The following is a 25,359-nucleotide window of genomic DNA, read 5'->3' as shown; positions in this document are numbered from 1 at the left end:
CATTATTAACTAAACGTATACTTTGCAAAATCTTCCCCCTTCCTCTGCCTGCCCTTTTCACCAGACCGGTGCCTCAACTATATTTGAATCCTGAATATCCTCTTATCCTCAATCCATGATGCAACAAAGAAATATCTATTTAGAAATACCTGACTGGGGCCGGCCTGGTGGCGCAAGTGGTTAGGTGCGCGCACTCCGCTGCGGCGGCCCAGGGTTCGCTGGTTCGGATCCCGGGCGCGCACCGACGCACTGCTTGGCAAGCCATGCTGTGGCGGCGTCCCATATAAAGTGGAGGAAGATGGGCACAGATGTTAGCCCAGGGCCGTCTTCCTCAGCAAAAAAAAAAAAAAGAGGAGGATTGGTGGATGTTAGCTCAGGGCTGATCTCCTCACAAAAAAAAAATAAAAAAAAAAAATAAAAGAAATACCTGACTGAAAGAGAACTGTTCTGAAACACTGGTGTGGGTGTAGATAAGAGATAGCCTCAAGCTACAAGTAGTCTGGAGAGAGTGCATGGATAAATGCCACTGGATGTAGTCAGAATCAATATGGATTAGCATGTGCACCGAAGCAAGCGATGTTTGGTTTGTTAGATGAATCTCGCTCAAGAAGAAAGGTTTCTGGGAGAATAATACATTGTTGTTTGGTTTTTTTGTGAGGAAGATTGGCCCTGAGCTAACATCTGTTGCCAGTCTTCCTCTTTTTGCTGAGGAAGATTAGCCCTGAGCTAACGTCTGTGCCCATCATCCTCTGTTTTATATATGGGACCCTGCCACAGCATGGCTTGATGAGCAGTGCATAGGTCTGCGCCCGGGATCAAACCTGAGAACCCTGGGCCACCGAAGCAGAGTGTGCAAACTTAACCACTACGCTACAGGGCCAGCCCCTAATACATTGTCTATGTTTTGACTTTTGAACTGAGGACATAGCTACTGTTGCTAAATTGATGTCAGAGGTCGACGTGTGATTTGCTGCACTCCATCCTGTCTACACTGAGGTTCTAGATCTCTGAGTGATCTCCATAACCTTGGTATGACCCATCCTCTAGTAACATGGAGAAAGTAGGTGATCTATCTTTCAGTACCTTTATCTCAGTTCTAGCTACTTGGGGAGCACCGTGACCTCTCTTTGAGTGCCTGTGTAAGGGACAACACCAAGCAGAAAAAGATCACTTTGTGTACTTCTCTTAGTTTTTCTCTTTCCAAGACTTGCCTTCTCTCTAGAGACATCAAGATCACAGAGTAGACAGAGAATGGGCTTTGTTATTGGACAGACCTGGGTTCCAATCCCAGCTCTTCCATCTGCTCTCCTCTTGGGCATGTTATTTAACTTCTCTGACCCTGTTTTCTCCGCTGTACACTCGGGATCCATAGTGGGCACATAGTAGCCTGGTTCATACTAGGCATTCAGAGAAGTGATTCTCCTGTAGGACAGCTGTCGCTCCACTCCATTGCCTTCATTCTCCAGCTTGGAGCACTGCCTTCACCACTCTGTTTGACTTTGAGGAAACTTGGAATCCCTCAGCTCTTTTGGCCTGGATGTGGACAAACTCTTTTTCACTTTAGTTCACTAATATGAGGTTGGGATTTTTCCAAAGAAAACTTACTAAACAAATAAAAGCAAAATCCAAAATGAAGTACATAAATCATGGAAGCAAGAATTTATACAGCACACATTCCTAATCATAAGGTAGCTGAAGCTTGGCCTCAGATGAGCTTATCTGGTGCTACCTTCTGATCTAAGAGGCCTCAGTTTCTTCTCTTCAGCCTTGTCTTTTTTTTTTTTTTTTCTTTTTTTGCCAAAAACATAGTCATGAGCTGGTTGTTAGGGCTGATTCTATCTTTATGAAATTCAGCTTCTTCCCCTGTTGTTCTAGGCTGGTATGCAGTCTGATGTATCTGTAGTACAGTGGTTTTCAACCCTGGCTCGTTGGTAGAATCACCTGGGGGCTCTTGTTAAAAACGTAGACTCTGAGGTCCTATCTCTGGAATTTCTGCTTCACCAGGTCTAGGTAGGAATCAAAGAACTGGTATTTTCTTTAGGTGCCAGCCATCATTCTGTGATGCCATATGGTCTCCATCATTGCCATCGTTATCATGGGAACCTCTTTAGCAAAGAATTCCACCTGTATTCTCATATTTTGAAAGTTCCCACATTCCTATACAGACTCTTCTCCCTATACTTTCTCCTCGAATCTCTTGGTTTCTATTTTCAGGCCAAAGGCCATCTTTTTTGTTTTTTAACTTTTTATTTGAAAAATATTCGACCATAGAAAAGTTGCAGAATGTTACAGAGAACAATTATATACCTTCTCTTAGATTCATCAGTTGTTAACAGTTTGTCACATTTGCTCACATGCTTGTGCACTCTCTTTCTACACACACACACACACGGCTATCTCTTGTTCCCTGTCTATTTGCAGAGCAGAGATGATTGACACTCCTTGAGCCTACTGAATAGTCAAGTCCCCTTCCTTGCTTACCTTATCCCAAGTGGTTCCACTGTCGCGGGTGTTCTCTATCATGTTCTATTTGGGCTGCAGCTTCACCCTTACTAGTGAAGTAGTTAACAATAGGAATGTACTTTATATGTGCTTACTGAAAGAAAATCATTTTGTCACATTCTGTGTTCTGCATTTCAGTCACTCTAAAGTAACTGGGCCCTATTCTCTAACCCTTTGGTGACACCCCCCTGAGGTCTCAGGTACCTTTTACTCTGGTCTATGTGTCATGTGTTCTGACCACACTGAGGTCACTGCAGCCTCTTCTACCATTCCCATGTGAGTTTTTCACTGGCCATACCCTCTTCTGGTTCCTCTGTGACCTATTATGGGCTTCTCTAGCTACTCTGTTGACTTGCCTTCTGCCCACACTGAGCTCTAGCTCCTGGAGGACATGGCAGCCTCTTGAGCCAGTATATGGCAGAACACATTCTTCTGCCATATTCTTCTGAATACCTTAAGATCAGTGCAACCTTAGAAAACATAGCCTTTCTGACGGTAGCTTTAGAGCCATCATTTGTGTCGACTTTGCTGTTTTGTCCAGATGTTGACCTACTCTGAACTAGTGCTTAGCTCTTAACTTCTGACAGGTTGGCTCTGCTCTAATGACTGGCCGAACAGGTTCCTGCCCAGTCACCCCACTCAGTTTCTTTGCTGACTGTTCCCAGGGTGTGGAAACATTTCATTTCAATTGGGGATCTTATGAAATCATTCGATGTGAAATTAGTTTCTCTGAAGGGCTGTGGAAATATCCTTGGCTAGCTGTGAAATAGAGGACAGACCCTCTAAGAGGCTTTGGAGATTTCACATGCCTTCCCTAGGGGCTTTGCAGAGTACCCTTACTTGTCTGCAGGGGGCCCAGGGTCCACGTTTTTCTTTTGTGCAAGACACTGGCAGTGTCTTGTGGGAAGCATCCTCAGAGAGCCAGAAAAGTGTTTCCCAAGTGTGTGTTTATTCTTCGTGCCTCTGTGTCTCTGGGGCTTGCCTGTTGCAGCCACGTAGCAGCTCCAGTGAGCCAGCCATGTCGGGGAAGCATGGGGTGGAGAGATCCTTGGGTCTTTTCTCACTTCCAGCTTGAGAGGGAAGACAGGATAGCACTTGTTGGTCTCAGGAACCTGCTTTGAGTCAGGTACAGAAGAGTTTGGATCTTCCTCTAAACAAAAGACAGTATTTTATGATGGTTAGAAGCTCTGGCTCTGAAATAAGGTGGGCCTGGTTTTGAACCTTGACTCTGCCACTTCCTATAGACATTTCATAACTTCTCTGTGCCTTAGTTTCCTTAATTGAAAATGGAGTTAATAACAATATTTCATGGGGTGTTGAACATTAAATCAGCTAATACATGTAGAGCACTTAAAACAGTGCCTGGTATATAGTAAGTATTCAATAAGTGTTAGTTGTTGTTGTTATTTGAGTTGTGAGGATTAAGTGAAGTAATCTCTTTGAAGTATTTGTCACTGAGCCTAGATAACCCCAATAATATTAACTTTAAAAAAAGCATTCCCACACAACTCCAAGGCAGTGGCCTCCTGGCTTCTAGTATAATATAGGTGGAGTATTTATTTAGAGAAGGGGCAAGACCGGGCAGAAGAGACCTCTGTTCTGTGTTTGGGAAATGAGGAAGACAGGCAGGCCCCGGCTAGGGTTGGGGATGCCTTCATAATGGCAGAGGCTGACAAGGATGCCCACCCTCTGCTTACTGCCGTGGATCTGAGTTGGTGCTGATGCCAGTTCCTCCTCTTTGTAGGTTCCACAAGCTGATCTGGGGGAGCTTTGGCAATGGGCTTCTGGAAGGCTCCGGGGTTATTGCAGGCGGCGGGGACAATGGCATGCTTACTCTATACAATGTGATCCACATCCTGTCTTCGGGGAAGGAGCCTGTGATTGCCCAGAGACAGAAGCACACGGGTGCTGTCAGAGCCCTCGACTTTAATCCTTTCCAGGTACTACGTTTCAGTTGGTCAGACATGGCCAAGCCATGGAGCAACAGATCTGAATGGAAATGTTCACTTGTGACCTCCAGTTGGTAACTCTGAACCTTCCCCAGGCTGTTATGGAAGAGGCTTTAGAAGTCCCAAATGTGAGTCTTTTTCCTGCTCTCATCTCTTCCTGGGATGGTGTCTCCAAAGGCCTATTCTTCATACAGGGCAACCTCCTGGCCTCAGGGGCCAATGATTCTGAAATCTTCATTTGGGATTTGAATAACCTGAGTGTGCCAGTGACCCCAGGATCCAAGTCACAGGTGAGGAGGCTCCCGGGGCTGCTGCTTAGAGTGTGCAGCTGATTTTCCCAGGGAAAGTCTTGAATTCTGGAGACAGCTAGAGCACAGGAGATTTCAGCCTTTACCACTGGAGGGCAATAAAGCTCCACAGACTAACATGCTACCAGCCAGATAATAGCAGGAATGGAGGGAAGGGTAAGGGGGGTGGTTGTTTTGTGGTCATTAACTATCCTAGGGGTTTCTGGAAGGAAAATGAAGAAGGGTGGGGGAGTAAAAGACTTTGAGAGGAGGAGTGAGAGTACTCTTTATCATAGTGTAGCTTAGGCAGAGTTGGGTAGGGCTCTGGGCTCAGCAGAGGGAGGCAAGAGGACACCCAGATATACCCTTGTCCTTCCTGTGGGGAGGGTCAGCCTTGTCTCTGTATCTGGTTCTGCCATGCAGCTGGGGGTCTGGGTATCTCTGTCTCTGAGTGTACCTCTCTGTCAGTCTCTAACTGGGCCCATCTTTTTGCTTCCTGGCTTTTCTCTATCTTATGCTTACAGTATTATGAGGTAACTTAAGTAGGAATTTGATGCCTTGTGCCCTAAAAGTAGCAATGGCTTTTCTTTCTGCCTCACTCTCTCTGGGGGTCCTGGGTGTCTGTTTCCCTCCCTCCCTCACCTTCCTCCTTCTCTCCTTCTCTGTCATAGACAAGAGGGCTGTTTTTAAATCTTGGCTCAGGAGCACCTTGGGATAGGAGTAAAACCCAAGTGTGCCTGCCATTTTCTCTGCTGTACACCAGTACCCTAAAGCATCCTCTCTGAAAAATTCAACTCCCTGCTCCCTGGGATTGTCTTGGTTTGGTAGCCCCATGTTTACTCTTGGGCTTTCTCTGGATGGTTGGGAGCAGTGGAACAGCAGATGTCTCTTGGTTTGGGGGTGACAAGTTGTCCTCCACCCCTGACCCCTTCCTGCCTCAGCAGCCCCTAGAAGACATCAAGGCACTCTCTTGGAACCGGCAAGTTCAACACATTCTGTCTTCTGCTCACCCCAGTGGCAAGGCAATTGTGTGGGATCTCAGGAAGAATGAACCTATCATTAAAGTCAGTGATCACAGCAATAGGGTGAGTTGTGGAAGTAGAATACAGGCTTGGACTCTGCCTTCTCTCTTGTATGTAGTCATTGGAACTGCTCTTTCCCTGGCCAGGGTTCTGCTTTTAGCTGTTGCCCATGTGGATTCAGCCCCTTAGCAGATTTCCTATTGAGACTGAAAGCTTAGGGAAGCTAAACAGAGCTGATCTGGAGGCTTCCTAGCACTCCTTACTTATTCATGATCATCACTTATTACTTAATGGCTGTGATGTTCCCAGTCACATAGAAGAAACCCAAAATCTACCCTCACAGTAGTCCTATTACAATGGGCATAAAAAGTTCATAACCAAAAGAGTCAGGTTACATCACCCATTGAGGTCTGCTTTGTTCACAGATGCACTGCTCAGGACTGGCCTGGCACCCAGACATAGCCACCCAGTTGGTGCTATGCTCAGAAGATGATCATCTCCCAGTGATTCAGCTGTGGGACTTGCGTTTTGCCTCCTCGCCCCTGAAGGTGCTGGAGAGCCACAGCAGGTATCATCTCAAACCCCATCCACATCCTTGGTGTGTGAGGGGAGAGGGCGCATAACTGACCAGGGTAGGAGGCAATGATGCCTCACTTTAGCTACCAAACGTCCCTCCTCGCTTCAAAGCCATCCCAGTGAACACACAATCACCCAGTCCAACCTCCAACCCCAACCAAGAGGAATCCTTTAGACCCAGAGATTATGGAGAAGAGCCTGAGATTCCATGTAACTTCCAGAGATAGGAGTGCGGATGGGGTCATGAGAAATATTGGAGCCGGTGTTTAGTCCCCCTGGGAGAGTCCCCAGGCTCTGATCTGAGGATAATGGTTTCTTTAAGTGATGAAGTTGCTTCCTCCAAGACTTCTTCTTAATAAAAGAACCTTGACTCCTGTCTATCCTCTGAACAGGCCTGCCTCTGAGGCTGTAGCTCTTGGGCCCACAGCAGAGAAAGCAGCCCCACAGTCTCTTCTTTCTAAGTAAAGGGCCACGTTGCCTTTATACCTCCTTGCAGACTTATGAGAATTAGGTCCTCGCTACCCTCCTGGGATAAAAGCACCCGAAGGGGTAGGTGTTTGCCTGATTCATACTGATTCATAGTCCCTACCGTACAATCAGGGAGAAGAAGCAGGCCACCCTGCAGTGACCTATGGGAGGCAGAGTGGTACAGGTGTACTGCACAGACTCTGGGATTTGACTTGCATTCTGGCTCTGTGACTGCTAAAAGTTACTTAATTTTTCAAAGCCTCCTTTTCCTCATTTGTAAAATGACATCAGAATGCTTATTTTATGGGGATGAGATTTATCCAGGATATGTAAGGCACCCTTATATAGGCATTCAACAAATGTTAGTTCCTCTTTCCTTTCCTTTTTAGGGGGATCTTGTCAGTGTCATGGAGCCAGGCTGATGCTGAGCTGCTGCTCAGTAGTGCCAAAGACAACCAGATCTTATGCTGGAACCTGGGGAGCAGCGAGGTAGGCTGGCCCTTCTGTGGGCCTGCTGGGATGGGAGATGAGGTGGTAGAGGAATCCCTGCTGCAGCTCTGTGTTCTGGGTTGCCTTACCTAAGTCAGAGTTTCCCTAATGGTTGTGTTCCCTCGTGTTAGGTGGTATATAAGCTACCCACACAGAGCAGCTGGTGCTTTGATGTGCAGTGGTGCCCTCGAGACCCTGCGGTGTTCTCTGCTGCCTCCTTCGATGGCTGGATCAGTTTGTACTCTGTGATGGGTAGGAGCTGGGAAGTCCAGCAGATGAGACAGGCTGACAAGGTTTGAAGGGCTATATGGAGAATGCTGGAGGGAAGGGGCTGTCTCTGTTTGGAGGGAGAGAGGACATATGGCCTGGGAAAAAGTGGGGACTATTGGAGACTGGGAGACCAGGGCCCTGGGTTTGGGAGGACAACCCTTCTTCCTGGGAAGATGTCAATTTCTGCCACAATACAAAGGAAGCCTTCACCTGGGCTCTTTTTTCCTCTTGTTTTCATTTACATTTTCTTTCATTGAGGTAACCATTGGTTTATAACGTTATATAGATTTCAGGTGTACATTATAATTAGACTTCTTTATATACTGTATTGTGTTCACCACCAAAAGTCTCGTTTCCATCTGTCACTGTACAAATGACCCGCTTTACCCATTTTACCCTCCCCCCATTCCCCTTCCCTCTAGTGACTACTAGTCTATTCTCTGTATCTGTGGTTTATCTTCCACATATGAGTGAAATTATATGATATTTGTCTTTCTCTGTCTGACTTATTTCACTTAGCAAAATTCCATAAAGATCCATGCATATTGTCCTAAATTTTGTTCTTGGTTGTTCCCCGTGGTATTTCAGGGACACTGGACCTCCGTACTGGGACCATTATTTTTTGAAGTATGAACTGTCTTACCTTGCTCTCTCCTATAGATCCATTTTGTGTCACACTCTACTGTAGATCTTGGATACAGTATGCTTTCCAAGAGTCCTACCCTCCCTGCCAGTCCCATCGCCATCCCCTGAAATATGGGAGTCCAGGCTTTGTGGGCCAAATTGAGTATCTCAAGGATTCCTCCCCAAAGGGAGTTTGTAGGTGCAGTTACTGGCTAAGCCATCACTTCAGGCTGGTGATGCAGATGTCCTTTTACTCCCAGATCTCTTCTTCCTTCAGCAAAGGCCAGCCTCTCCCACCATTGCAGGTGCCAGAGCAAGTAGCCCAAGCATCATTGATACCTCCCTTGAAAAAACCCCCCAAATGGATGAGAAGGCCAGCAGGCATTTCATTTGCTGTAAGTGTAGTGTGTGTATGGTTGTATGGGTGTGGTTGTATGCGTGTATATGTGTTTGTCAAGCCTACTTTGTGCGTAGCATGGAGCTATGTTCTATAGGAGTTTTATTTCCACTGCCTGTGTCTCAGATCAGGTCCCACTTTACCATTACGATGGCTTCCTTCTCTACCCCATCGCCCTGCTTGCTGTGCTAGTCTTGTCTAAAACGAATTGATTGCTTGAGACTTCTTGGTTATGGAGAACAGCCTGAGATTACACCGGATTTTTTCTTTAATCCTTATATGTCTGGGCTGGTAGTGGTTCCAGACATGGAAGGATTAGAATACAAAGCAGGAGGGAGCCAGCCCCGTGGCCTAGTGGTTAAGTCCGGTGCACTCGCTTTGGCCACCTGCGTTCGGTTGCCAGGCATGGACCTATACCGCTCATCGGTGGCCATGCTTTGGCTGCAGCCCACATACAAAATAGAGGAAGACTGGCACAGATGTTAGCTCAGGGTGGATCTTCCTCAGCAAAAAAAAAAAAAAAAAAAGAAAAAACAAAAGAATATAAAGCAGGAAAGAGAAAAATGCAGATTTCATCCTGTCACTCCTCTGCTCAAAACTTTTGACCCCCATTGCCTTATAGACTCAAGGCCAAATGTCCACAGGGCCCCATTTACCTTTCCAGTTTTTATGCTCACGTGTTCCCTGTGCTCCAGTTACATGTGACTCCTTTCTGTTCCACAAATAATTCTTCAACTCTGCTGCCTCCACCTGTACCCTACCCTTCAACCTCTCTCCTGGGCCATTGAATCCTACTGCAGCCTTTCAATGTCACTCACTTAAATACCACCCCCTCCATGATACCTGTCTTTAACCCTAGTCAAACGTAACCTCACCTCTGTAATCTCATAGAGTCACACTCCTGTAATGATACATTCTAACTCTACTAAAGTTATTTATATACATGTCTGGAGACCCTACTAAGTAATAGACTCCTGGAGGATAGGGACATCTTATTCGTTTTTATCCCTAAAGCAGTGCTTCTCAAACTTTAATGTGCATACAAATCGCTTGGGGTCTTATTAAAATTCAGATTCTGGTTCGTCTCGGGTAGGACCCAAGATTCTGATTGCCCAACAAGTTCCCGAGTGATGCCCTTGCTGCTGGTCTGAGGAGCAGCAAGGCCCTAGAGCACCTAGCTCAGTCAGGTGCTTTAAATATTAGGTTTGAATTAAAAATGGATGTATAAAAGTAGAGCTTCTTATTTTCAGAGCCAACAGTTTTATTAGGGAGGTAAGACCAACACTCTGAGGAGGCAGTGAGGTGAAGAATTCTGAGGTCAAGAGGCCTGAATTCTTATTATAATTCTGTCACTTATTAGCTAGGTAACCTTGGGCAAGTCACTTACCTAAGGACTTCTGTGTTCTTATCTTTAAAATGGGGATAGTAATTAATACCTGCTCAGCTGTTGTTAGTGAGTTGACATGAACCTCAAATAAGAATATATGTAAGCACTTTGTAAAACTATCAAGTACTATACAAATCAAAAGTTAAGATGGGTTTCTTTAGCACTAATCTGTCGTCTAGATTTTGTGCTGTGAGAGTCAAGAGAAGAATTCTGACTGGGAAAGCTCGTTAAGGAGGGGTTCTCAGGAAGGGAAGTAGTGAACGGTTCAGGACTAAAGCAGTGGTTGTCAACCATGCTGCAGTTGGAGTAACCTGAAGAACTTTAAAAAATACTGATGCCAGGTCCCACCCCCAGAGATTTTGGTTTTATTGTCTTGGGTACAGCCTGGTGGCTCTGGATAGCTCCCCAGGTGTTTTTAGTGTGCAGCTAAGGTGGAGAACTGCTGGAGTCAAGGAACTTGACTCAAGTCTGCTTTTGTGCCAGATGCTTTATATAAAGTACCTAATTTGGTGAGAAGGGTGCTCAGGTGAGGGTGTTGTGGTGTGTGAAGGCACAGACAGGAATGAACTGGGCGTTTTGGGGATGTGGAACGATCACATAAATGAGCAGGGAGAGAAATGCTGGAGAGGCAGTTCTGGCTCTGATTTTGGAGGATTTTGTGCACTACAGGCAGAGGGGCTTATGCTTTCTCCTCTGGCCTTGTGAAACCATTACAAGCTCCTGAGTAGCAGCAGGTATAGGGTGGTAGTCTAAGGCTTGGATTGGAGGAGGAAAAACCCAGAGGCTAGCAAGCTATTCTAGTAATCTAGGTGTACTAGCACTGGGAACGGGACGAGGGGACCTGCATGAGAGACATTGAATAAAATAAAACTTTGTTGTTGCTTGGCTGTAGAGACTGTGATAATGCCAAGGTGTTTAGTCCAGGTGACTGGGAGAATGGTGGTACCAGGACAGGTGAGGAGAAGATGAGTACCATGTGCTGAAGTTTTAAGCTGATGGTGCTAAAAGTGCAGAGGTGGTTTTGGTATAGGGGCATATTCCATACTCAGTTCTTGATGCTATTCCACCCCCAGGAGTTCTCTTATTATTGATTTCCTATCCTAGGGTCAACCAATAGATAGCCTTTCCTGTGATCCTGACTTGGTGTTAATTTTTAACTTGAAGGTATGACCTTTACCCATCTTGTTTTTCCTCACCAGTTTGGGGGGAAGCTGGTTACCTTTGGCCTCCCCAGCACACCTGCCCATCAGGTGCCACAGCCTTGCCTTATCAGCCTAGTCTTTATCAGTCAAGTCACCACAGAATCTGAATTCCTGATGCGGTCAGCTGAGCTGCAGGAGGCCCTGGGATCAGGAAATCTCCTGAATTATTGTCAGAACAAGATCCAGCAAACATCACTGCAAAGTGAAAAGATGCTCTGGCAGTTCCTGAGGGTAGGAAGCCTGAAAGCTGGCTGCTCAGAAGTGTTTCCCCAAAGCCGTGTATTCCAACCTCTGTGAACTCCAGGAGATGTGCAGCTACACTGTGACCCAGATTACAGAGGCCCTAACCCCTATTAGGTTTTTTCCTACATGACACCCACCTTGTGGACACAGAATAAATCTTTACCCTTTACCAGAGGCTCAGAGACATTTGCGGCTAGGGAAGCTGAGGAGTACAAATGACATTTGCCTTTGTTGCTACTCTTGGTGATGTCCTGGATACTTTACCAGAGCCAAGGTGGAAGCTTTCACGGTGCCATGCCAAAGGGCAGATAAGGCGATAGAAAGGGAGAAGAAGGGAAGAAGATTGGCTGGAAGGGTACATTGTCATGAAAAGGCTTTGAGTTTGTTTCAAGTCACACAAGGTAAGTCATTGTGGTGGGACTCAGTGCTCAGGTCCCACTCTACTCTGGAGGCATTGCTTCAGTTCCGGCACTAATTTAATTTCAAGTTGGTTATGACACCAGGAGGAGTGCTATACCTGTCAAAGGAATTGCTCAAATGAGAAGAGAGGGGTGAAGGAAGAAAGAGAAATAACTGACTAGACAGGCAGTGAGTGGATTTTCAGATCTTTGGGATTGTAGAGAAGAATGAAAAAAGGAAGACAAAGCCATCCCAGGGAGTCTGAGAAGGACTTGGGGACCTGTGCTTCAGACATAGTAGAACTTTATGGAGGTAGACACCAGGAATCTGGAAAAGGAAAGGATTTGAGAAAGATCAGCAACTACAGAGTGAAGCTGGAAAAAGATGTGGGAAGAGTAAGAAATGATGCTTTTGTTATAAGCAGGATACAGGTAATAGCTCCAGGAATGGTGGAGTGAGAAAGAGAATAGAGGGTATGATCAGGAGTTCAGCCTTTACTCTGCTGAACAAAGGAGGCAGCCGTGCCCATAGGACAGAGGGGAGTCTGGTTGAAAAGCTAACCAAGAGCTGTCCATCATGATGGTCCTGAAGCTGAATGTGGGTGAACATTTCCAAGGAAAAGCATGGAAGAAGGAGGGGCCCTGAGAGACTATGAGAAAGATGGTAGTCAGAATTCACGGTTAAGTGGAAGATAAATGAAGGGCCCAGGCCAGCTAACCCAGATTAGGGTGAGGTTTCAGGATGGCTCGACCCTCAGAATCTGGAACCCTGAATGGGTAGGCTGACTTTACTATATCCTTCCAACTTCCACCAGGAGTCTTCTCAACTAGACGTTTAGACTCACAAGACTACGGCAGGCTCATGTGGCATCAGTTTCCTCAGAAGGATATGGGATGGGAACCATAGCTTGTCAGCAGGGCAGCATTGGGTGGTTTTCTTCTGTGGGAGTCCTTGCAGCAGTCCATGCAGCAGTTCAGAGTTCTCTCCTTCAGTTTTCCAGAAGACAGCTCAGGTGCAAGGAGATGAGATGTACATCAGGCAAGTGTGTAAGTTGCCCTGGCTTAGAAGGTTTATGCCCATGACAGACAACATCTCTTGTACCAACTCCAAAAGCATAGTCTCTAGAATCCCTATAAGGGATCTTTTCAGTTAGAAGAGTCTTTGCAATCAAGCAAGCCTAGAGGATGGTGTCCACACTGACACTATAAATAATAGTTTGTATTTTATATAGTTTTATTTATAGTTTATATAGTTCCAGTCCAGATGCAATTTACCAGTCACAAGCAATGTTGCCTAGAAACATAGCTGACATTTTACTCTTATCACCTTACCAGGGTAATAGATCTAGGAAGTCAACTGAAGGTCCAATTCTCATGCAGAAGAGGGAAAGGGTTTTGTTAGCACTATGCCCATAGCCCAGCAGGAATCAAAGCTGGGGAGAAAAGGGGAGAGATCATGTTGGTCTCAATAGGGCACTTCTGTTAGTACAAAGAACTATATTTGAGGGTACACTGGCACAGATGACCAGCTGGTACAGGAAAGGGTCATTCACATTCATTTAATAGAGACTTCTGTGTTCTGTGGTTCCTTAGGTGACCTTAGAGCAAGACTCCAGAGTGGAATTCCTAAAGCTCTTGGGATACAGTAAAGATGAACTTCAAAAGAAGGTAAGCTGCTTTCACATCAGAAACATGTACTTGATGCAGAGATTAAGAGAATCCTGCCAGTGGAAACCATCTCAGAATACCTCTTCCTGGTCTTCATTAATGCATATACAAACATTTTACCTCCTGGTGGTAGGCTTTTTCCCAGGAAAACTCAAGGATCTTAGAAAGTCCAGTTGGTGGGGTATGGAAGTGGGAAGAAAGCATAATGCTTGTTTGACCTTGTGCTAGGAAGAGTAGTACTCATAGGTCTCTGCAGGTGGCCACGTGGTTGAAGAGTGACGTGGGGCTGAGTGAGAGCCCTCAGCTCAAGGGAGATGACCTCAGCAGTAACAGACAGCAGGCCTTCTGCAGCCAGGTGTGGTAGAAACCCAGCTAGCCAGGCCTAGGGTAGCACGGGAGATCTACGTTTAAGGTATCTTCACCTTCCTGGCCCTTTGCTTTGCTCTCATTTGCTTTACCCTTTGCTCAGCTTCTGTAGAATTCTTCAAACTCCTCAATCTCTTGGAAGCACAGTGAGACACAGAGTCCATAAGCTTTTGGGCTGGAGTGGAGCTGTGTTTTTTTTTTTTTTTTTTTAAATGGATGCATTTTATTATATGGAAATTATACTTCAATGAAGTTGATATATTTTTTTTCCCCCCAAAGCCCCAGTAGATAGTTGTATGTCATAGCTGCACATCCTTCTAGTTGCTGTATGTGGGACGCAGCCTCAGCATGGCCAGAGAAGCGGTGCATCGGTGCACGCCCGGGATCTGAACCCGGGCTGCCAGCAGCGGAGCGCGCGCACTTAACCGCTAAGCCACAGGGCTGGCCCGGAGCTGTGTTTTAATCATGAACTAGAGCCCTTCCCAAACCTTACCAGGTTACTCTTTTAACTTTACCCATTAAGGACCAAACAGTAGAGCTCCCAGAGAAAGCTACTAAGCCAGCTCTCTGTCTCTAGGGTTCATTTCCTAAGTAGCCACCTCTGTCCTTTCTTGTACAGGCCTCCAAACACACCACAGAGGAAGCCTCTGCCTCCTCAACCTTCTTTGATGAGCTGGTCCCTCAGAACATGACTCCATGGGAGATCCCCATCACAGAAGGTACCCTGACCCTGAGGGAGAGAAACCCTCTGCATGGGAGTAGATGGGCTCAGAGTTCTCAGACTTGAGGACATTTCCTTTTTGTCCCCTGTCTCCTGCCTCCCTCCCACCATCACAAATGCTAGGTGATTCTGTTACCAGTTAGAGCTCTCTCTGGCTGTAGATTTTCTTGGATGGCCTTCTACCAAGATATTTTTTTTTCTGTCCTTCTGTCTTCTTGCTTGAAGGACTGTGACCCTGTTCTTGCTGAGCAAGCACACATCACAGCTGTGTTACTACCACACGAGTCCTTCCCTCATCTTAGGTCCTATCTTTAGAGAGTTACCACCAGACCTGGGCACCCCAGGACACCCCACTACATTTTGTTGTTGAGGAGTGAAACTTGGGAATTTTGTTTGGGGCAGGGGAGGCTGAGTGATACAGAGATATAGGAGGTGTGCTGTGGGCCCTGCAGGGGACAGGAAGCTAGAGTCTGAGGGCACACTAATGTGGAGGGGGTGCCTCTGCCTGTAGACACTGACGGACTGCTGAGCCAGGCTCTCCTGCTTGGAGAACTGGGCCCTGCTGTGGAACTGTGTCTGAAGGAAGAGCACTTTGCTGATGGCATCATCCTGGCCCAGGCTAGGGGCACAGATCTGCTAAAGCAAACACAGGAGCACTACTTGGCCAAGAAGAAAACCAGAATCTCCTCGGTAACTGCCCACCATGCATGAGAGGAGGGGAGGGCATTACTTGGACCTTGTCAGGTGGATGCCCACACCTTGGGACTAGTGTTTAGAGCATCTGCCTGTCCCTCTTTCCACTCTAACCACCCCGACCTCACCCCTAGCCCCTAGTCAGTGGTCTACAGGAAGCCTGCTCATGAGTGGCTTTTTTTTTAGCATATCCCTGTGCGTGACTCCTGCTGCCTGGGTGGCTGATGGCCTCCTTCCCTCTCTGCCCATTACAGCTTATAGCCTGTGTTGTGCGGAAGAATTGGAAGGATATGGTGTGTTCCTGTAGCCTGCAGAACTGGAGAGAGGCACTGGCCTTGCTACTGACATACTCAGAGCCAGAAAAATTCCCTGAGCTTTGTGGTAAGTGGCCCTAGGCTTCAGGATGGAGTGGTGTGACTCCAGCATGGAGTTAATGGACACACTGAGGGAAGAGGCAGAGGAGCATCCCGAGCTCTGGGAAGTCAGGCCATGTTGTCAGGGCCAAGGTCTGGTTCAGCTGGGAGGCAAGGACTACAGTGCATGCCCCTACTTTCTGTAGGGATCATTTGTTGTCCTGTTTTTCTTGTCACATCTTGATGCAAGAGCTTTGCCATTCACTGTAGAGCAGAGTTAGCCTCAATTGTCCAAAGCTACTGTGGTCACTTGTCCCATAGCTCGTGGCCTTCCACCTATTTCCAAACTGGAGAAGGAGGAGGAGCACAGGGAAGCTGTGCCATGAAAGAAGTTTCCATCTCTCTGCAGGCATGCTGGGTACTCGCATGGAGCAGGAGGGCGGCAGGGCACTAACCTCTGAAGCCAGACTCTGTTATGTGTGCTCAGGGAGTGTGGAGCGGCTGGTGGAGTGCTGGGCAAAATGCCAGCAGGCTTCATCGCCCATGGCTCTACAGGTACCCCTTCTCTGCAGTGCTCTGTTCTCTCCATACCAGGCCCTTAGGAGAGGCTAGTGGTGGGGATGTGCAGGGACATCAGAGGTGAGTCTTCTGGGTACCCAGGCTGGAATCAGGGTATTAGGGAAGAGATAAGGGCCCTCAATGTCTGGGGCCTTCTCCCAAGGATAAGCTATCAATACTTCCTTCCCTCCTTCTCAGCTGGGGGAGACTGAGCAGCAGCTGCTTAGGTATTAACCTTCATAATTTTTTCCCACTTCAGATTTGGATATACAAGTTTATTCTATATTTGAGTAATTGTGAACCTGGGCCTTCTATTAGCTGCTATGAAAAGTTCTGTGGATCTAAATTGTACCAGACACTCACTCTGCAGGTGACCAGGGAAGGAGGGGGTCACAGCCTCATGGGGAGACAAAGTCACACATGAAACAATAATATAAGAGAGTCTGAAATTGATGATGTACTAGCAGAAAGGGTAAAGAAAGCAAAAAAAGAGGCAGAGAGTCTAAAACCCAGATGGGCCCAGTCAAGCCCAATGCTAACAGCTTGGAGGTGTAGCCAAGTGGCCCTTGTCTAACTGTCGTGTCTTTTGTATATCATCACCTGCTGCCTTCACCTGGCTATGGCCAGGTGCCCTCATACCCACAGTGGGAAGTCCCTGGGTGAGCTGCCAGGGATTAGAGAGCAAGACGTGCTTTGAAGAGGGCTGACTGCCCTCATCTTTGTTCCTATAGGACTTGATGGAGAAGGTGATGGTCCTTAACAGGAGCTTGGAGCTACTACGGGGTCCTAATGGCATGAGCCCAGGTCCTGCCACAACCTACAGGGTCACTCAATATGCCACCTTCCTGGCAGCCCAGGGCAGCCTGGCCACTGCCATGAGCTACCTACCTACTGACAGTGCTCAGGTGAGTGGGGCCATGTGGAGAAAGCAAACCATTTAATTCAGTCATCTAACACTGGCTGAGTGTTAGATGTTCCAGGCACTATGCTAAATGCTGAAGCTCCCAGGATAAATAAGATCTAGTCCTGCAGGAAGCTCACAATATCTTGGGGGAAAATCAGATGTCAATAACTTATAGTGCCATAACAGAAGCTTTTAATAAGCACTGGGGGACTCCAGGGAAGGGGCTGGTTTTGCCTGGAGAAGTCAAGGAAGGCTTTGCAGTGGTTAACACAGTTGAGCTGGACCTTCAAAGAGAAATAGCTTACCAGCAGATGTAGAGCATTTTAGGCAGAAAGAACAGCAAGAAGGGAGGCTTAGCAGGGATTAGAGACCTTTGAGTCATCTCACGTGGCTAGAGTGTAGAGGCTCAGCTGAAGTATGAATGCTATATGGGGCCAGGCTTGGAAGAGAGTATGTTTGCTTGTTTTTATTTTACTTAAACAGGTGTTCATTATTATAACTTCTATAGCTACCAATTCAGCAGCTGAGAGATCGGCTTTTTCACGCTCAGGGTTCTGGTGTCCTGGGCCAATCGTCTCCTCCTTTCCCCTTCCCCCGGGTTGTTGTGGGAGCTACCCCTCACTCGAAAGATACATCATCTTACAGATCAGGATTCCAGCCTTATCACCAGGTAAGACGTTGTTTGTTCATTCATTTGTTCATTTATTCAAAAATACTTATCAAGTGTCTACGAGGTGTGGTTCTAGGCACTTGGAATATATCAGTGAACAAAAATGATGAAAATTCCTGCTTTCATAAGGCGTAGATTCAGTTATTTTTCTAATAACTGTTTATTGAACAACTGCTAGGCTCTTAGAACAGAAAGGTGCACAAACGATGATCTTTGCCCTTAATTAGCTCATAGCCTAGTGGAAAGATAGATATGTGAAAAATAACTACAGTAAAATTCATAAATGCCATGATTAGGGTATGATAAGGTGCCATGAGATCACACAGAAGAAAGCAGTTTACTCTGGGGGGCAGGGAAAGTTTAGGGAACGTTTCAGAATGAGTATGATGTTTGATCTGAGTCTTGAAGATTAAAAGTTATTTAGGCAAAGGAAGGGGTACGTAAAGGCTGTTTCAGGCAGAGGGAATGGCATGTACAAAGGCAATGAAGGGCAGGTAAACAAAGCTCATTTGAGGAACTAATGTTTTAATGGGGCTGCAAAGCAGGTGTTTGTGGCAGTAGAGTGAGGTTAGATGAAGCTGGGGTAACAGGTAGGAGTTAGATCAGGAAAGACCTGGCATTCTGTGCTCAAGAGCTTAGACTTGACCCTGAGCGCAGTCAGGAGCTATTGAATGGTCTTATGCAGCAGAAGGACTAGCTATGAGTCTGGGAAGGGCAAGGCTGGATGCAGTTAGGAGGCTGTTGCAAGAGATGGTAAGGACGTGAATGACCTAAAGCTGGAGAGTAAGGTTGGATTTGAGATATTTAGTAGGAAGAATAACAGAATTTGGTGATGATTTAGATGAGTGTGTGAAGTGGGGGGACTGACTCCCAGGTTCCTGGCCATAGTGCCCAGATGGACAGGGTGCTGTTAACTTATGCTAACTCATAACACCAGGAGCTTACTAGAGGGGCTAGGGAACAAAATCCAGGGAGATTGTAGATAGAGGTATCAGGAAGAAGCTCTGATGATTCAGCCTGTCCCACCTTTAATTCCCACCCTAGTTTTCTTCTCTCTCTCACCTTCCCCCACCTTCCCCCTCCCTCCTCTCCCTTCTCCTTCCCTACTTTGTTTCTCTCTCTCCCCCGCTCCCTGTCTCTTTTCTGTTTTGAAATAATTATAGATTCACAGGAAGGTGCAAAGAGCTGTGCTGGAAAGTCTCATGCATCCCAACCCCATCCCACCCCCATGCCAGTGTCCCACACAACCACAGTACAGTGTAAAAATCAAGAAATTGACATTAGTATAAACTGTAGATTCAGATTTCAGATTCGGATTTCACCAGTTTTACATGTATTCCTGTGTATGTGTGTGTATAACCATATAAGAATTTGCCTTTTCATCTTTTTAACAGGGTCCTTCACAGATCAAAATATTTTAATTTTATAAGATCCAATTTATAAAGTTTTCCTTCTATGGATTTTCATTTTCATTTTATAATTTTCATCATACAGATCCTGACATGTTTTGTTCAATTCAAACCTAAGTATTTAATTTTCTCGAGTAATGTGAAATCAAATGGTATTGCATTTTTAATTTTGGTTTCTACTTGTTCATTGTCGGTCTATAGAAATGCAGTTGATTTTTGTGTGTTCATCTCGTATCCTGTAACTTTTCAGTGTTCAGAAACTCCTAAACTCATTTATTAGTTCTAGGAGTTCTTTATGGATTCCTTGGGCTGAGTCTTGGTAGTGTGTGGTTCTTGAGGAGTTGGTCTATTTCTTCTAAGTTGTCGAATTTATGAATGTAAAGTTATTTGTAGTATTTCTTTATTATCCTTTTAATGGCTGCAGAGTCGGTTGTAATATTCCCTATTTCATCCTTGATCTTGATGTCTTGTGTCTTCCCTCTTTATCTTTGTCAATCTTTATAGAGATTTATCAATTTTGTTGATTTTTTTTTGAAGAACTAGCTTTTTGTTTCATTTTCTCTATTGTTTTTCTATTTTCAATTACTTACCTTTTTTTTCCTTTCCAAGTACTGACCCTTTTTTTCTCTTCACAGGTTCCAACTCCATCTCCAAGGCCAAGAATTTTCACACCTTGGTCATCACTGATGATGTCCTTGACACCTTCTCATCATAGCCCTTATCAGGACTCCAGAATGCAGAATACAAGTGACTACAGGGTACCTGGATCCCAGGCAGCCCAGCCTTTGCCCCTGGGCCCTGGGGTAAGGCCTGGTGAGTGACTGAGTGAAGATCTGTCTGGGCAGAGCACAGAGGAAAACAATTGGGATGGCCAGCATGGGTTTGGGAGGCAGTATGTCTGTCTAGTGAGAGGAGCTCAGAATTTGAAGTCTGAATTCCCAGTACTATCACTTACTGGCTTTGTACTTGTGTGCAATATACTTAGCCACTCTGTTTCTTTTGAAAAATGAGAGTAGGTGTTATGTTGGGCATTTCAACAGGATTGTTTTGAGGGTCTACTAAGGAATATAGTTGAAAGTACTTTGTAAATGATAGATCTCCATGCACATGTATTAATCATTTATTACTATTGGAGTTTTTTTTTTTATTATTACTGTCCTATTCCTCCCTGATGTGCTCTGAGTGTCTCCCTAATTGAAGTTTGGCGGCAAATGACCTGTTTCTGCTCCACTTCAGCTTTCTCTCAGCCGCAGCTGTTAAGAGGGCCAAGGGCACAAGCTCTTAACCCCATGGGATTCCCTGGAACATGGCCTCTTTCCAGTCCCCTTCCACCTATGGCACCCCCAGACACCATGCAGGCTGCCTCTGCCTCCCTGCCTGAGACTCCTCAACTGCTCCATCTGCTTCCAGTGAGACCACCATGTCTCAGCCCTATGAGCTTGCAGCCCCCAGCCCCTCCTGTCAGCTTCCCTGTGGCACACCCGCCAGGAGGACCAGGTGCTGCATGCTCTAGTGCCATCCCAACCACTGGCATCTTGACTCCTCATCCAGGTCAGTCTTCCTTCCATGGCTTCCCTCATCTAGATCATTGCCTCTCTCTCCTCCCCTCCCCACTACCACCTTTGGAGTCTCTTCCTCAAGCCAATGAACTGGGGCCCCTTGGATTGGAGAATGTCAGCTGAGAGTATGGCTGGTCTATAGAGGGAGGTGTGGTGGACTCCAACTAAAATAATTTTGCTGGCCTTCAGACCAAAAATTTCCCATGTTCCTGGACCATGGCCCTAATACCTCTATCTTTGTACTGTATAGGACCTCAAGATTCCTTGAAAAATGCTCTAGCTCCCAGGGGAAACCGCCAGAGGAAAAAGGTCAATGCATTTCTCCCCACCCACCCCGTCGTACATTCACCAATGGTTCACATTCTAGTTCCTTACAGAATGCAAGCCAATCCTTCCCATTCTCAGGCTATGCTCTGCCCTCTCTCTTTCCCCACTCATTCTTCTCCCCTAGGCCCCCTCCTCTTTCCTTCTTACATACACACACCAGTCTTCCCACTTCCCGGTTCCCCACTCACTATTCTGTCCCCTTGTTCACTTGTAATTTCAGCCGCTCTCTCAAACCAGGGCCTAAGGAGCCTCTCAGCTTAGACTCATGTGCCTTTCTTTCTCTCTATTTAGTTGCCAGAGACATTTATGCCCCCAGCACCAATTACAGCTCCAGTTATGTGCCTCACCCCTGAGCCGCGAGGGGTCCTTTCCTCCCAGCCCCCTGTTCCCGGTGTGGGCCATGGTCCCCCTGGAGCCCCAGGAGAATTCAGCCTGCGGGTGACAAGAACAGTGTGTTCCCCTCCCTTGGAAACCTTCTGGCCCTCCCTGGGTGTGGAAAAGCAGAGAGCATGGTGATTGACCTCATTCCTCAGGGTAGAGGCCGACTCTGAGCTAAAGGAGACGGGTGGCGGGCAGATACCAAGTGGCCCTGCTGCAGAGAAGGGAGAGGGCCCGTCTCCCCGACTCTGCTCTGCTCTAGCGGGAGCAGCGTGACGCTGAGTCACTGAGGACTAGTCCTTAGGGAAGCCAGCTTGCCTCTCTCTCCTATCTCTCTGCTTCTTCTGCAGCAACTTCGGCAACAACCACCCAAGAAGATGGAAAGGAAGGAGCTGCCCCCAGAGCATCAGTCTTTGAAGACCAACTTTGAGGTGCTTCTACAACGTTGTTGCCTGTCAGCCACTGACTTAGTGAGTCTGAACCTTCCGCACAGTGCCCCCCTTACCCTTAGCTGGTTCCAGACCCCTTAGTTGTAGTTCCTTGTGTGACTTTTTTCTCACTGTCCCTCGACATGCTGTCTGTATCTTATACTTATTTGATGTCCATGCGGAGTTGATGGGGGGGGCTTGTCTAGTCTGAAGTCCAGCTCCTTGGTAGCTGGACCCAACAGCACCAAGACTTAACTCTTGGAAAGGCAGCAGGGAGGACTGGAAGGAGGGTGAAACCAGGAATAAGGAAACCTGTCATTCATTCACTGGCTGTGTGTGCTTGAGCAAGTCACTTACCCTCTTTGGGCCTCCAGTCCTCCTCTGTGAAATGAAAGAAGTAGCATTAAGCCATTTTAGCTCTAATATACTGTGATTCTTTATAGTCCTATGTGGTGTTAGGCTTAGGGGCTGGAGTCAGAATCCATTTCCCTCCCTGCAGAAGACAAAACGGAAGCTGGATGAGGCATCCCAATGTCTAGAATGTCTATATGAAAAGCTCCGCGAGGGGACAGTAAGTACACTTAACAGTGATCCTCTGCCTTCTGCCCTCCCACCATCACCCGTGGCCAGTGGGAGCTCAGTGTCCCCTCCCCTAGGTCTCACCGACCTGGGTTCCCCACCAGATACATACATCTTGTCTGGACTGGGCTCCAGAACTTAGGTCCTCTCTTATCCTTTCCATGCTGCCAGGGTAGGGGCTGGGTTGGGCTTACTAACCTAAGGTTCAATCACCTTACAGCTCTCGCCTCATGTCCTGGCTGGGCTCCACGAGGTTGCCCGATGTGTGGACGCAGGAAGTTTTGAGCAGGGCCTCACAGTGCATGCCCAGGTGGTGGGCTGCAGCAGCTTCAGTGAGGTCTCCAGCTTCATGCCTGTCCTGAAGGCTGTCCTCACCATTGCTCATAAGCTGCACCTCTAAACCAGGCAGCCTCCCTTGCCAGGAGGCCACTTCTGCTGTTAATTAACTCCTCCCTGCAGAAAAGGGGAATTTTGGAACAGATTCTGTTTGTTTTTCCCAGCCCTCTTCTCTTGCTGCCAGGTATGTGATGCTGTAGGCTTGGCTCCAAATCACCGGAGTGCCTGCTTTGTACCCCTGTATGCCTGGCCTTCTAGGATCTGCCCAAGGTTCTCTCAGCCTCTGAGGCAGAGCATAGGGCCAGTTCTTTCCCTGATACTGCACTCTGACAGGACCTGGGGCATGGTGTCTTCTCCTCCAGGGTTATTCTGTTTAAGTGGCTTCTGAGAGGGTGGCAGGATCATTACTTCCAAGTCTACCTCTACTGTACCCATATTCTAGGTCTTTTGTTTTTCCCCTTCTGTGGGTTAAGAGCCTGACCTTACCTTCTCCTTGCCTCTGACTTCATATTTCCAGGTCCATATTTCTCTGAGCTACACAGGCCGGGGTAGATTTGACTGTTGAACGTTCACCCTTTGAACAAGTCATGGACCTGAGGGATGAGTGCTGAGCAGAACCAAGAGAAGGAACTTTGGCCCTTTTTAAAGGGAACTTCTTATCTGCCAGCATTATTAAGGGTGGACTAGGTTAGGTGGAAGGTGGCAGGGGTGCACTGCCTTTTGCTGGGAGCTGTCTTAGGCTATGAGATAGGAGCAGAGGGACCACTGCCTATGGGGAACAGCCCCTGATTCAAACCATTTGAGCCCTGGCCCAAGGCCCCAGACCATTCATTCTGTGATTATAAGCCCAGTTCTGGAATAGGAGCCATATTAAGGAAAGACTCTCTCCTAGCACTGTTCCTCAATGGTTGGAGGCCCTTCTCCCCCCTCAGCCCCAGCATGTCTCAGGGCTGCCTTCTCTGGCTGCATCTTCATGGTCGGACACTGCATTTGAAGCATGGATGGACTTAATGTGCAATAAAGCTGCTTTGATTTGGTTTCCTTGGTCATCTCCCAGTTATTGTCTCTTCTGGGTCCTATTTTGCCCTTACCTCTCTTCCTAGTCCACTTTGTTCTTGCTCCCTGCACCCTAATAAGGCAGAAGAGAGGCTTGGGGACAGATGGGGAGTCAAGAAAGTTGAAGAAAGGAGGGTGTCACTGAATTAGGCTGCAGGGCTTTCACTTTGCAACATTTGTGGCCATTCTGGTGTGTGTGTGTGTGTGTGTGTGTGTGTGTGTGTGTGTGTGTGTGTGTGTGTTTCTGTCTGTCTCCATCCATGCCTGACGTTCAGCTCCAGGGTTTTCCCCACACCACTTCAGGGCAGAGCTGAGCTGCACAAAGAGGCTGGGTGTGAAGCCAGGGGCTGCTATCTCTAATCCTGTTGTAGATCCCATCATGTCTGTGGGCTAGATGTGTGTGTTTGGGAGGAAGGGATTGTTAGGCAGTATTTGTTTGTAAAGCCACTTGCTCTTCAGATAATACTTGCACTAACTTCTATTGATGAAGCAGTGTGAGCCCCAGGAAAGTCCTTTCCCAAAGTGTCTTTGAAGCCAAGAGCCCATTGAAGGGAAGAAAGGCCGGGAGAGGGGATTAGTTTGTTCAGCAGCTGTGAATTTCAGTGGGAGGTTGATGAACTCAGAAGTCTTTGTTTAAATTAAAGGGGGGGAGAAAAAAGCCTCTGCTGGAGCGAGAGCCCCACTTGGGGCCCTGAACTAACACAAGGAGAAGTCTGAGCTGCAGGGAGCTGTGTACTGACTGTGAAGACTTTTCCCAAACACTTTCGGAAAAGGTGTTGTGAGAAGAGAAGGGGGCGGAGTGAGGGATTAGCATGTGAAATGAAGTTTTCATTGACTCCAGTGGGGGTAGAAGGCTGTTTTAATGGCATTTTGTTCTCTTATTTTCTCTTCTTGAGCTCTTTAGAGATATTGTTTTGCTAAGGCAGGCTTTCTTCCCCCTTCTTTCCAGTCTGTGGATTGCCTCTATGGGAGCCAACATAAATATTTCTCCTCCAGGAATGCAGGTTAATTAAAAGGAAATGAATGAGTGGAAGCATCCAATCCAGACCCACAATAGGCAAGTGCCCTGGCCTGCCCTCCCCTCCCACCACCACCAGCACCACCAGCGCTGAACACGACCCTATCTCTGTCTTTGCCCTAACCTGCTGCTAAGGCCAGTTGAGGCTGGGATTCTTTTCAAGAAAAGAAAGCCCTGCCTGTGTGTAGGCTCACAGGCCAGGAACAGGAAGGAGACAGTGTTTTGCCCCCCCAGCCAGTGTCCTTGTCACTTCTCAGGCCCTCCCTCTGCTTCTGTCCTCTGGTTGAGACAGATGGGCTCCTAAAGAGCACATAAGAGGAGGGAAGGGGCCTGGGTTCCAGTACTCACCCCACAGTAACTTACTTGTTGATGGAACAAGCCAGACGTCTTTCTCAGCATCAGTTTAAATCTGTAAAACAAAAGGTTTGACTAGCTGACCTGGAAGATGTCTTCCCAAGCAGCCACTCTGGAGTTTTCCACACTTGTAAAGGGGAACACAGCACTGGAGGTTGAGTATAAGAA

The 25,359-nt window shown here is 47.0% G+C and overlaps 1 protein-coding gene across 16 annotated transcripts in view; it reads left to right on the top strand.

The window, feature by feature from the left end:
* Nucleotides 1-23,800, top strand: part of SEC31B (SEC31 homolog B, COPII component) — a 32,069-nt gene extending 8,269 nt beyond the window's left edge. For 6 of the 16 annotated variants that reach the window (XM_087432456.1, XM_087432455.1, XM_087432452.1 and 3 more), the window contains exons 4-21: nt 4,247-4,442; nt 4,646-4,741; nt 5,680-5,823; nt 6,186-6,328; nt 7,194-7,293; nt 7,425-7,586; nt 8,448-8,582; nt 11,171-11,404; nt 13,408-13,482; nt 14,468-14,567; nt 15,081-15,259; nt 15,517-15,643; nt 16,025-16,170; nt 16,905-17,078; nt 17,586-17,747; nt 19,792-19,969; nt 20,393-20,707; nt 20,966-21,411. In XM_087432456.1, the coding sequence (XP_087288582.1) occupies nt 4,247-4,442; nt 4,646-4,741; nt 5,680-5,823; nt 6,186-6,328; nt 7,194-7,293; nt 7,425-7,586; nt 8,448-8,582; nt 11,171-11,404; nt 13,408-13,482; nt 14,468-14,567; nt 15,081-15,259; nt 15,517-15,643; nt 16,025-16,170; nt 16,905-17,078; nt 17,586-17,747; nt 19,792-19,969; nt 20,393-20,707; nt 20,966-21,303 (3,004 nt within the window). In that variant the 3' untranslated portion in view covers nt 21,304-21,411. Of the gene's footprint in view, nt 1-4,246; nt 4,443-4,645; nt 4,742-5,679; nt 5,824-6,185; nt 6,329-7,193; nt 7,294-7,424; nt 7,587-8,447; nt 8,583-11,170; nt 11,405-13,407; nt 13,483-13,738; nt 13,838-14,467; nt 14,568-15,080; nt 15,260-15,516; nt 15,644-16,024; nt 16,171-16,904; nt 17,079-17,585; nt 17,748-19,791; nt 19,970-20,392; nt 20,708-20,965; nt 21,481-21,770; nt 21,891-22,347; nt 22,626-22,647 lie in introns of those variants that run through there. The other 10 variants (XM_087432464.1, XM_004428162.3, XR_015552510.1 and 7 more) reach the window with 10 other exon arrangements.
* The last annotated feature ends 1,559 nt before the right edge of the window (nt 23,801-25,359 follow it).

The sequence above is a fragment of the Ceratotherium simum genome, chromosome 6 (genome assembly GCF_057802395.1).
Source record: "Ceratotherium simum simum isolate JZ-2026a chromosome 6, ASM5780239v1, whole genome shotgun sequence".
Classification (NCBI taxonomy): Eukaryota; Metazoa; Chordata; class Mammalia; order Perissodactyla; family Rhinocerotidae; genus Ceratotherium; species Ceratotherium simum.
The sequence above is the reverse complement of the archived record's forward strand: the minus strand, read 5'-3'. Positions and strand labels throughout refer to the sequence as shown.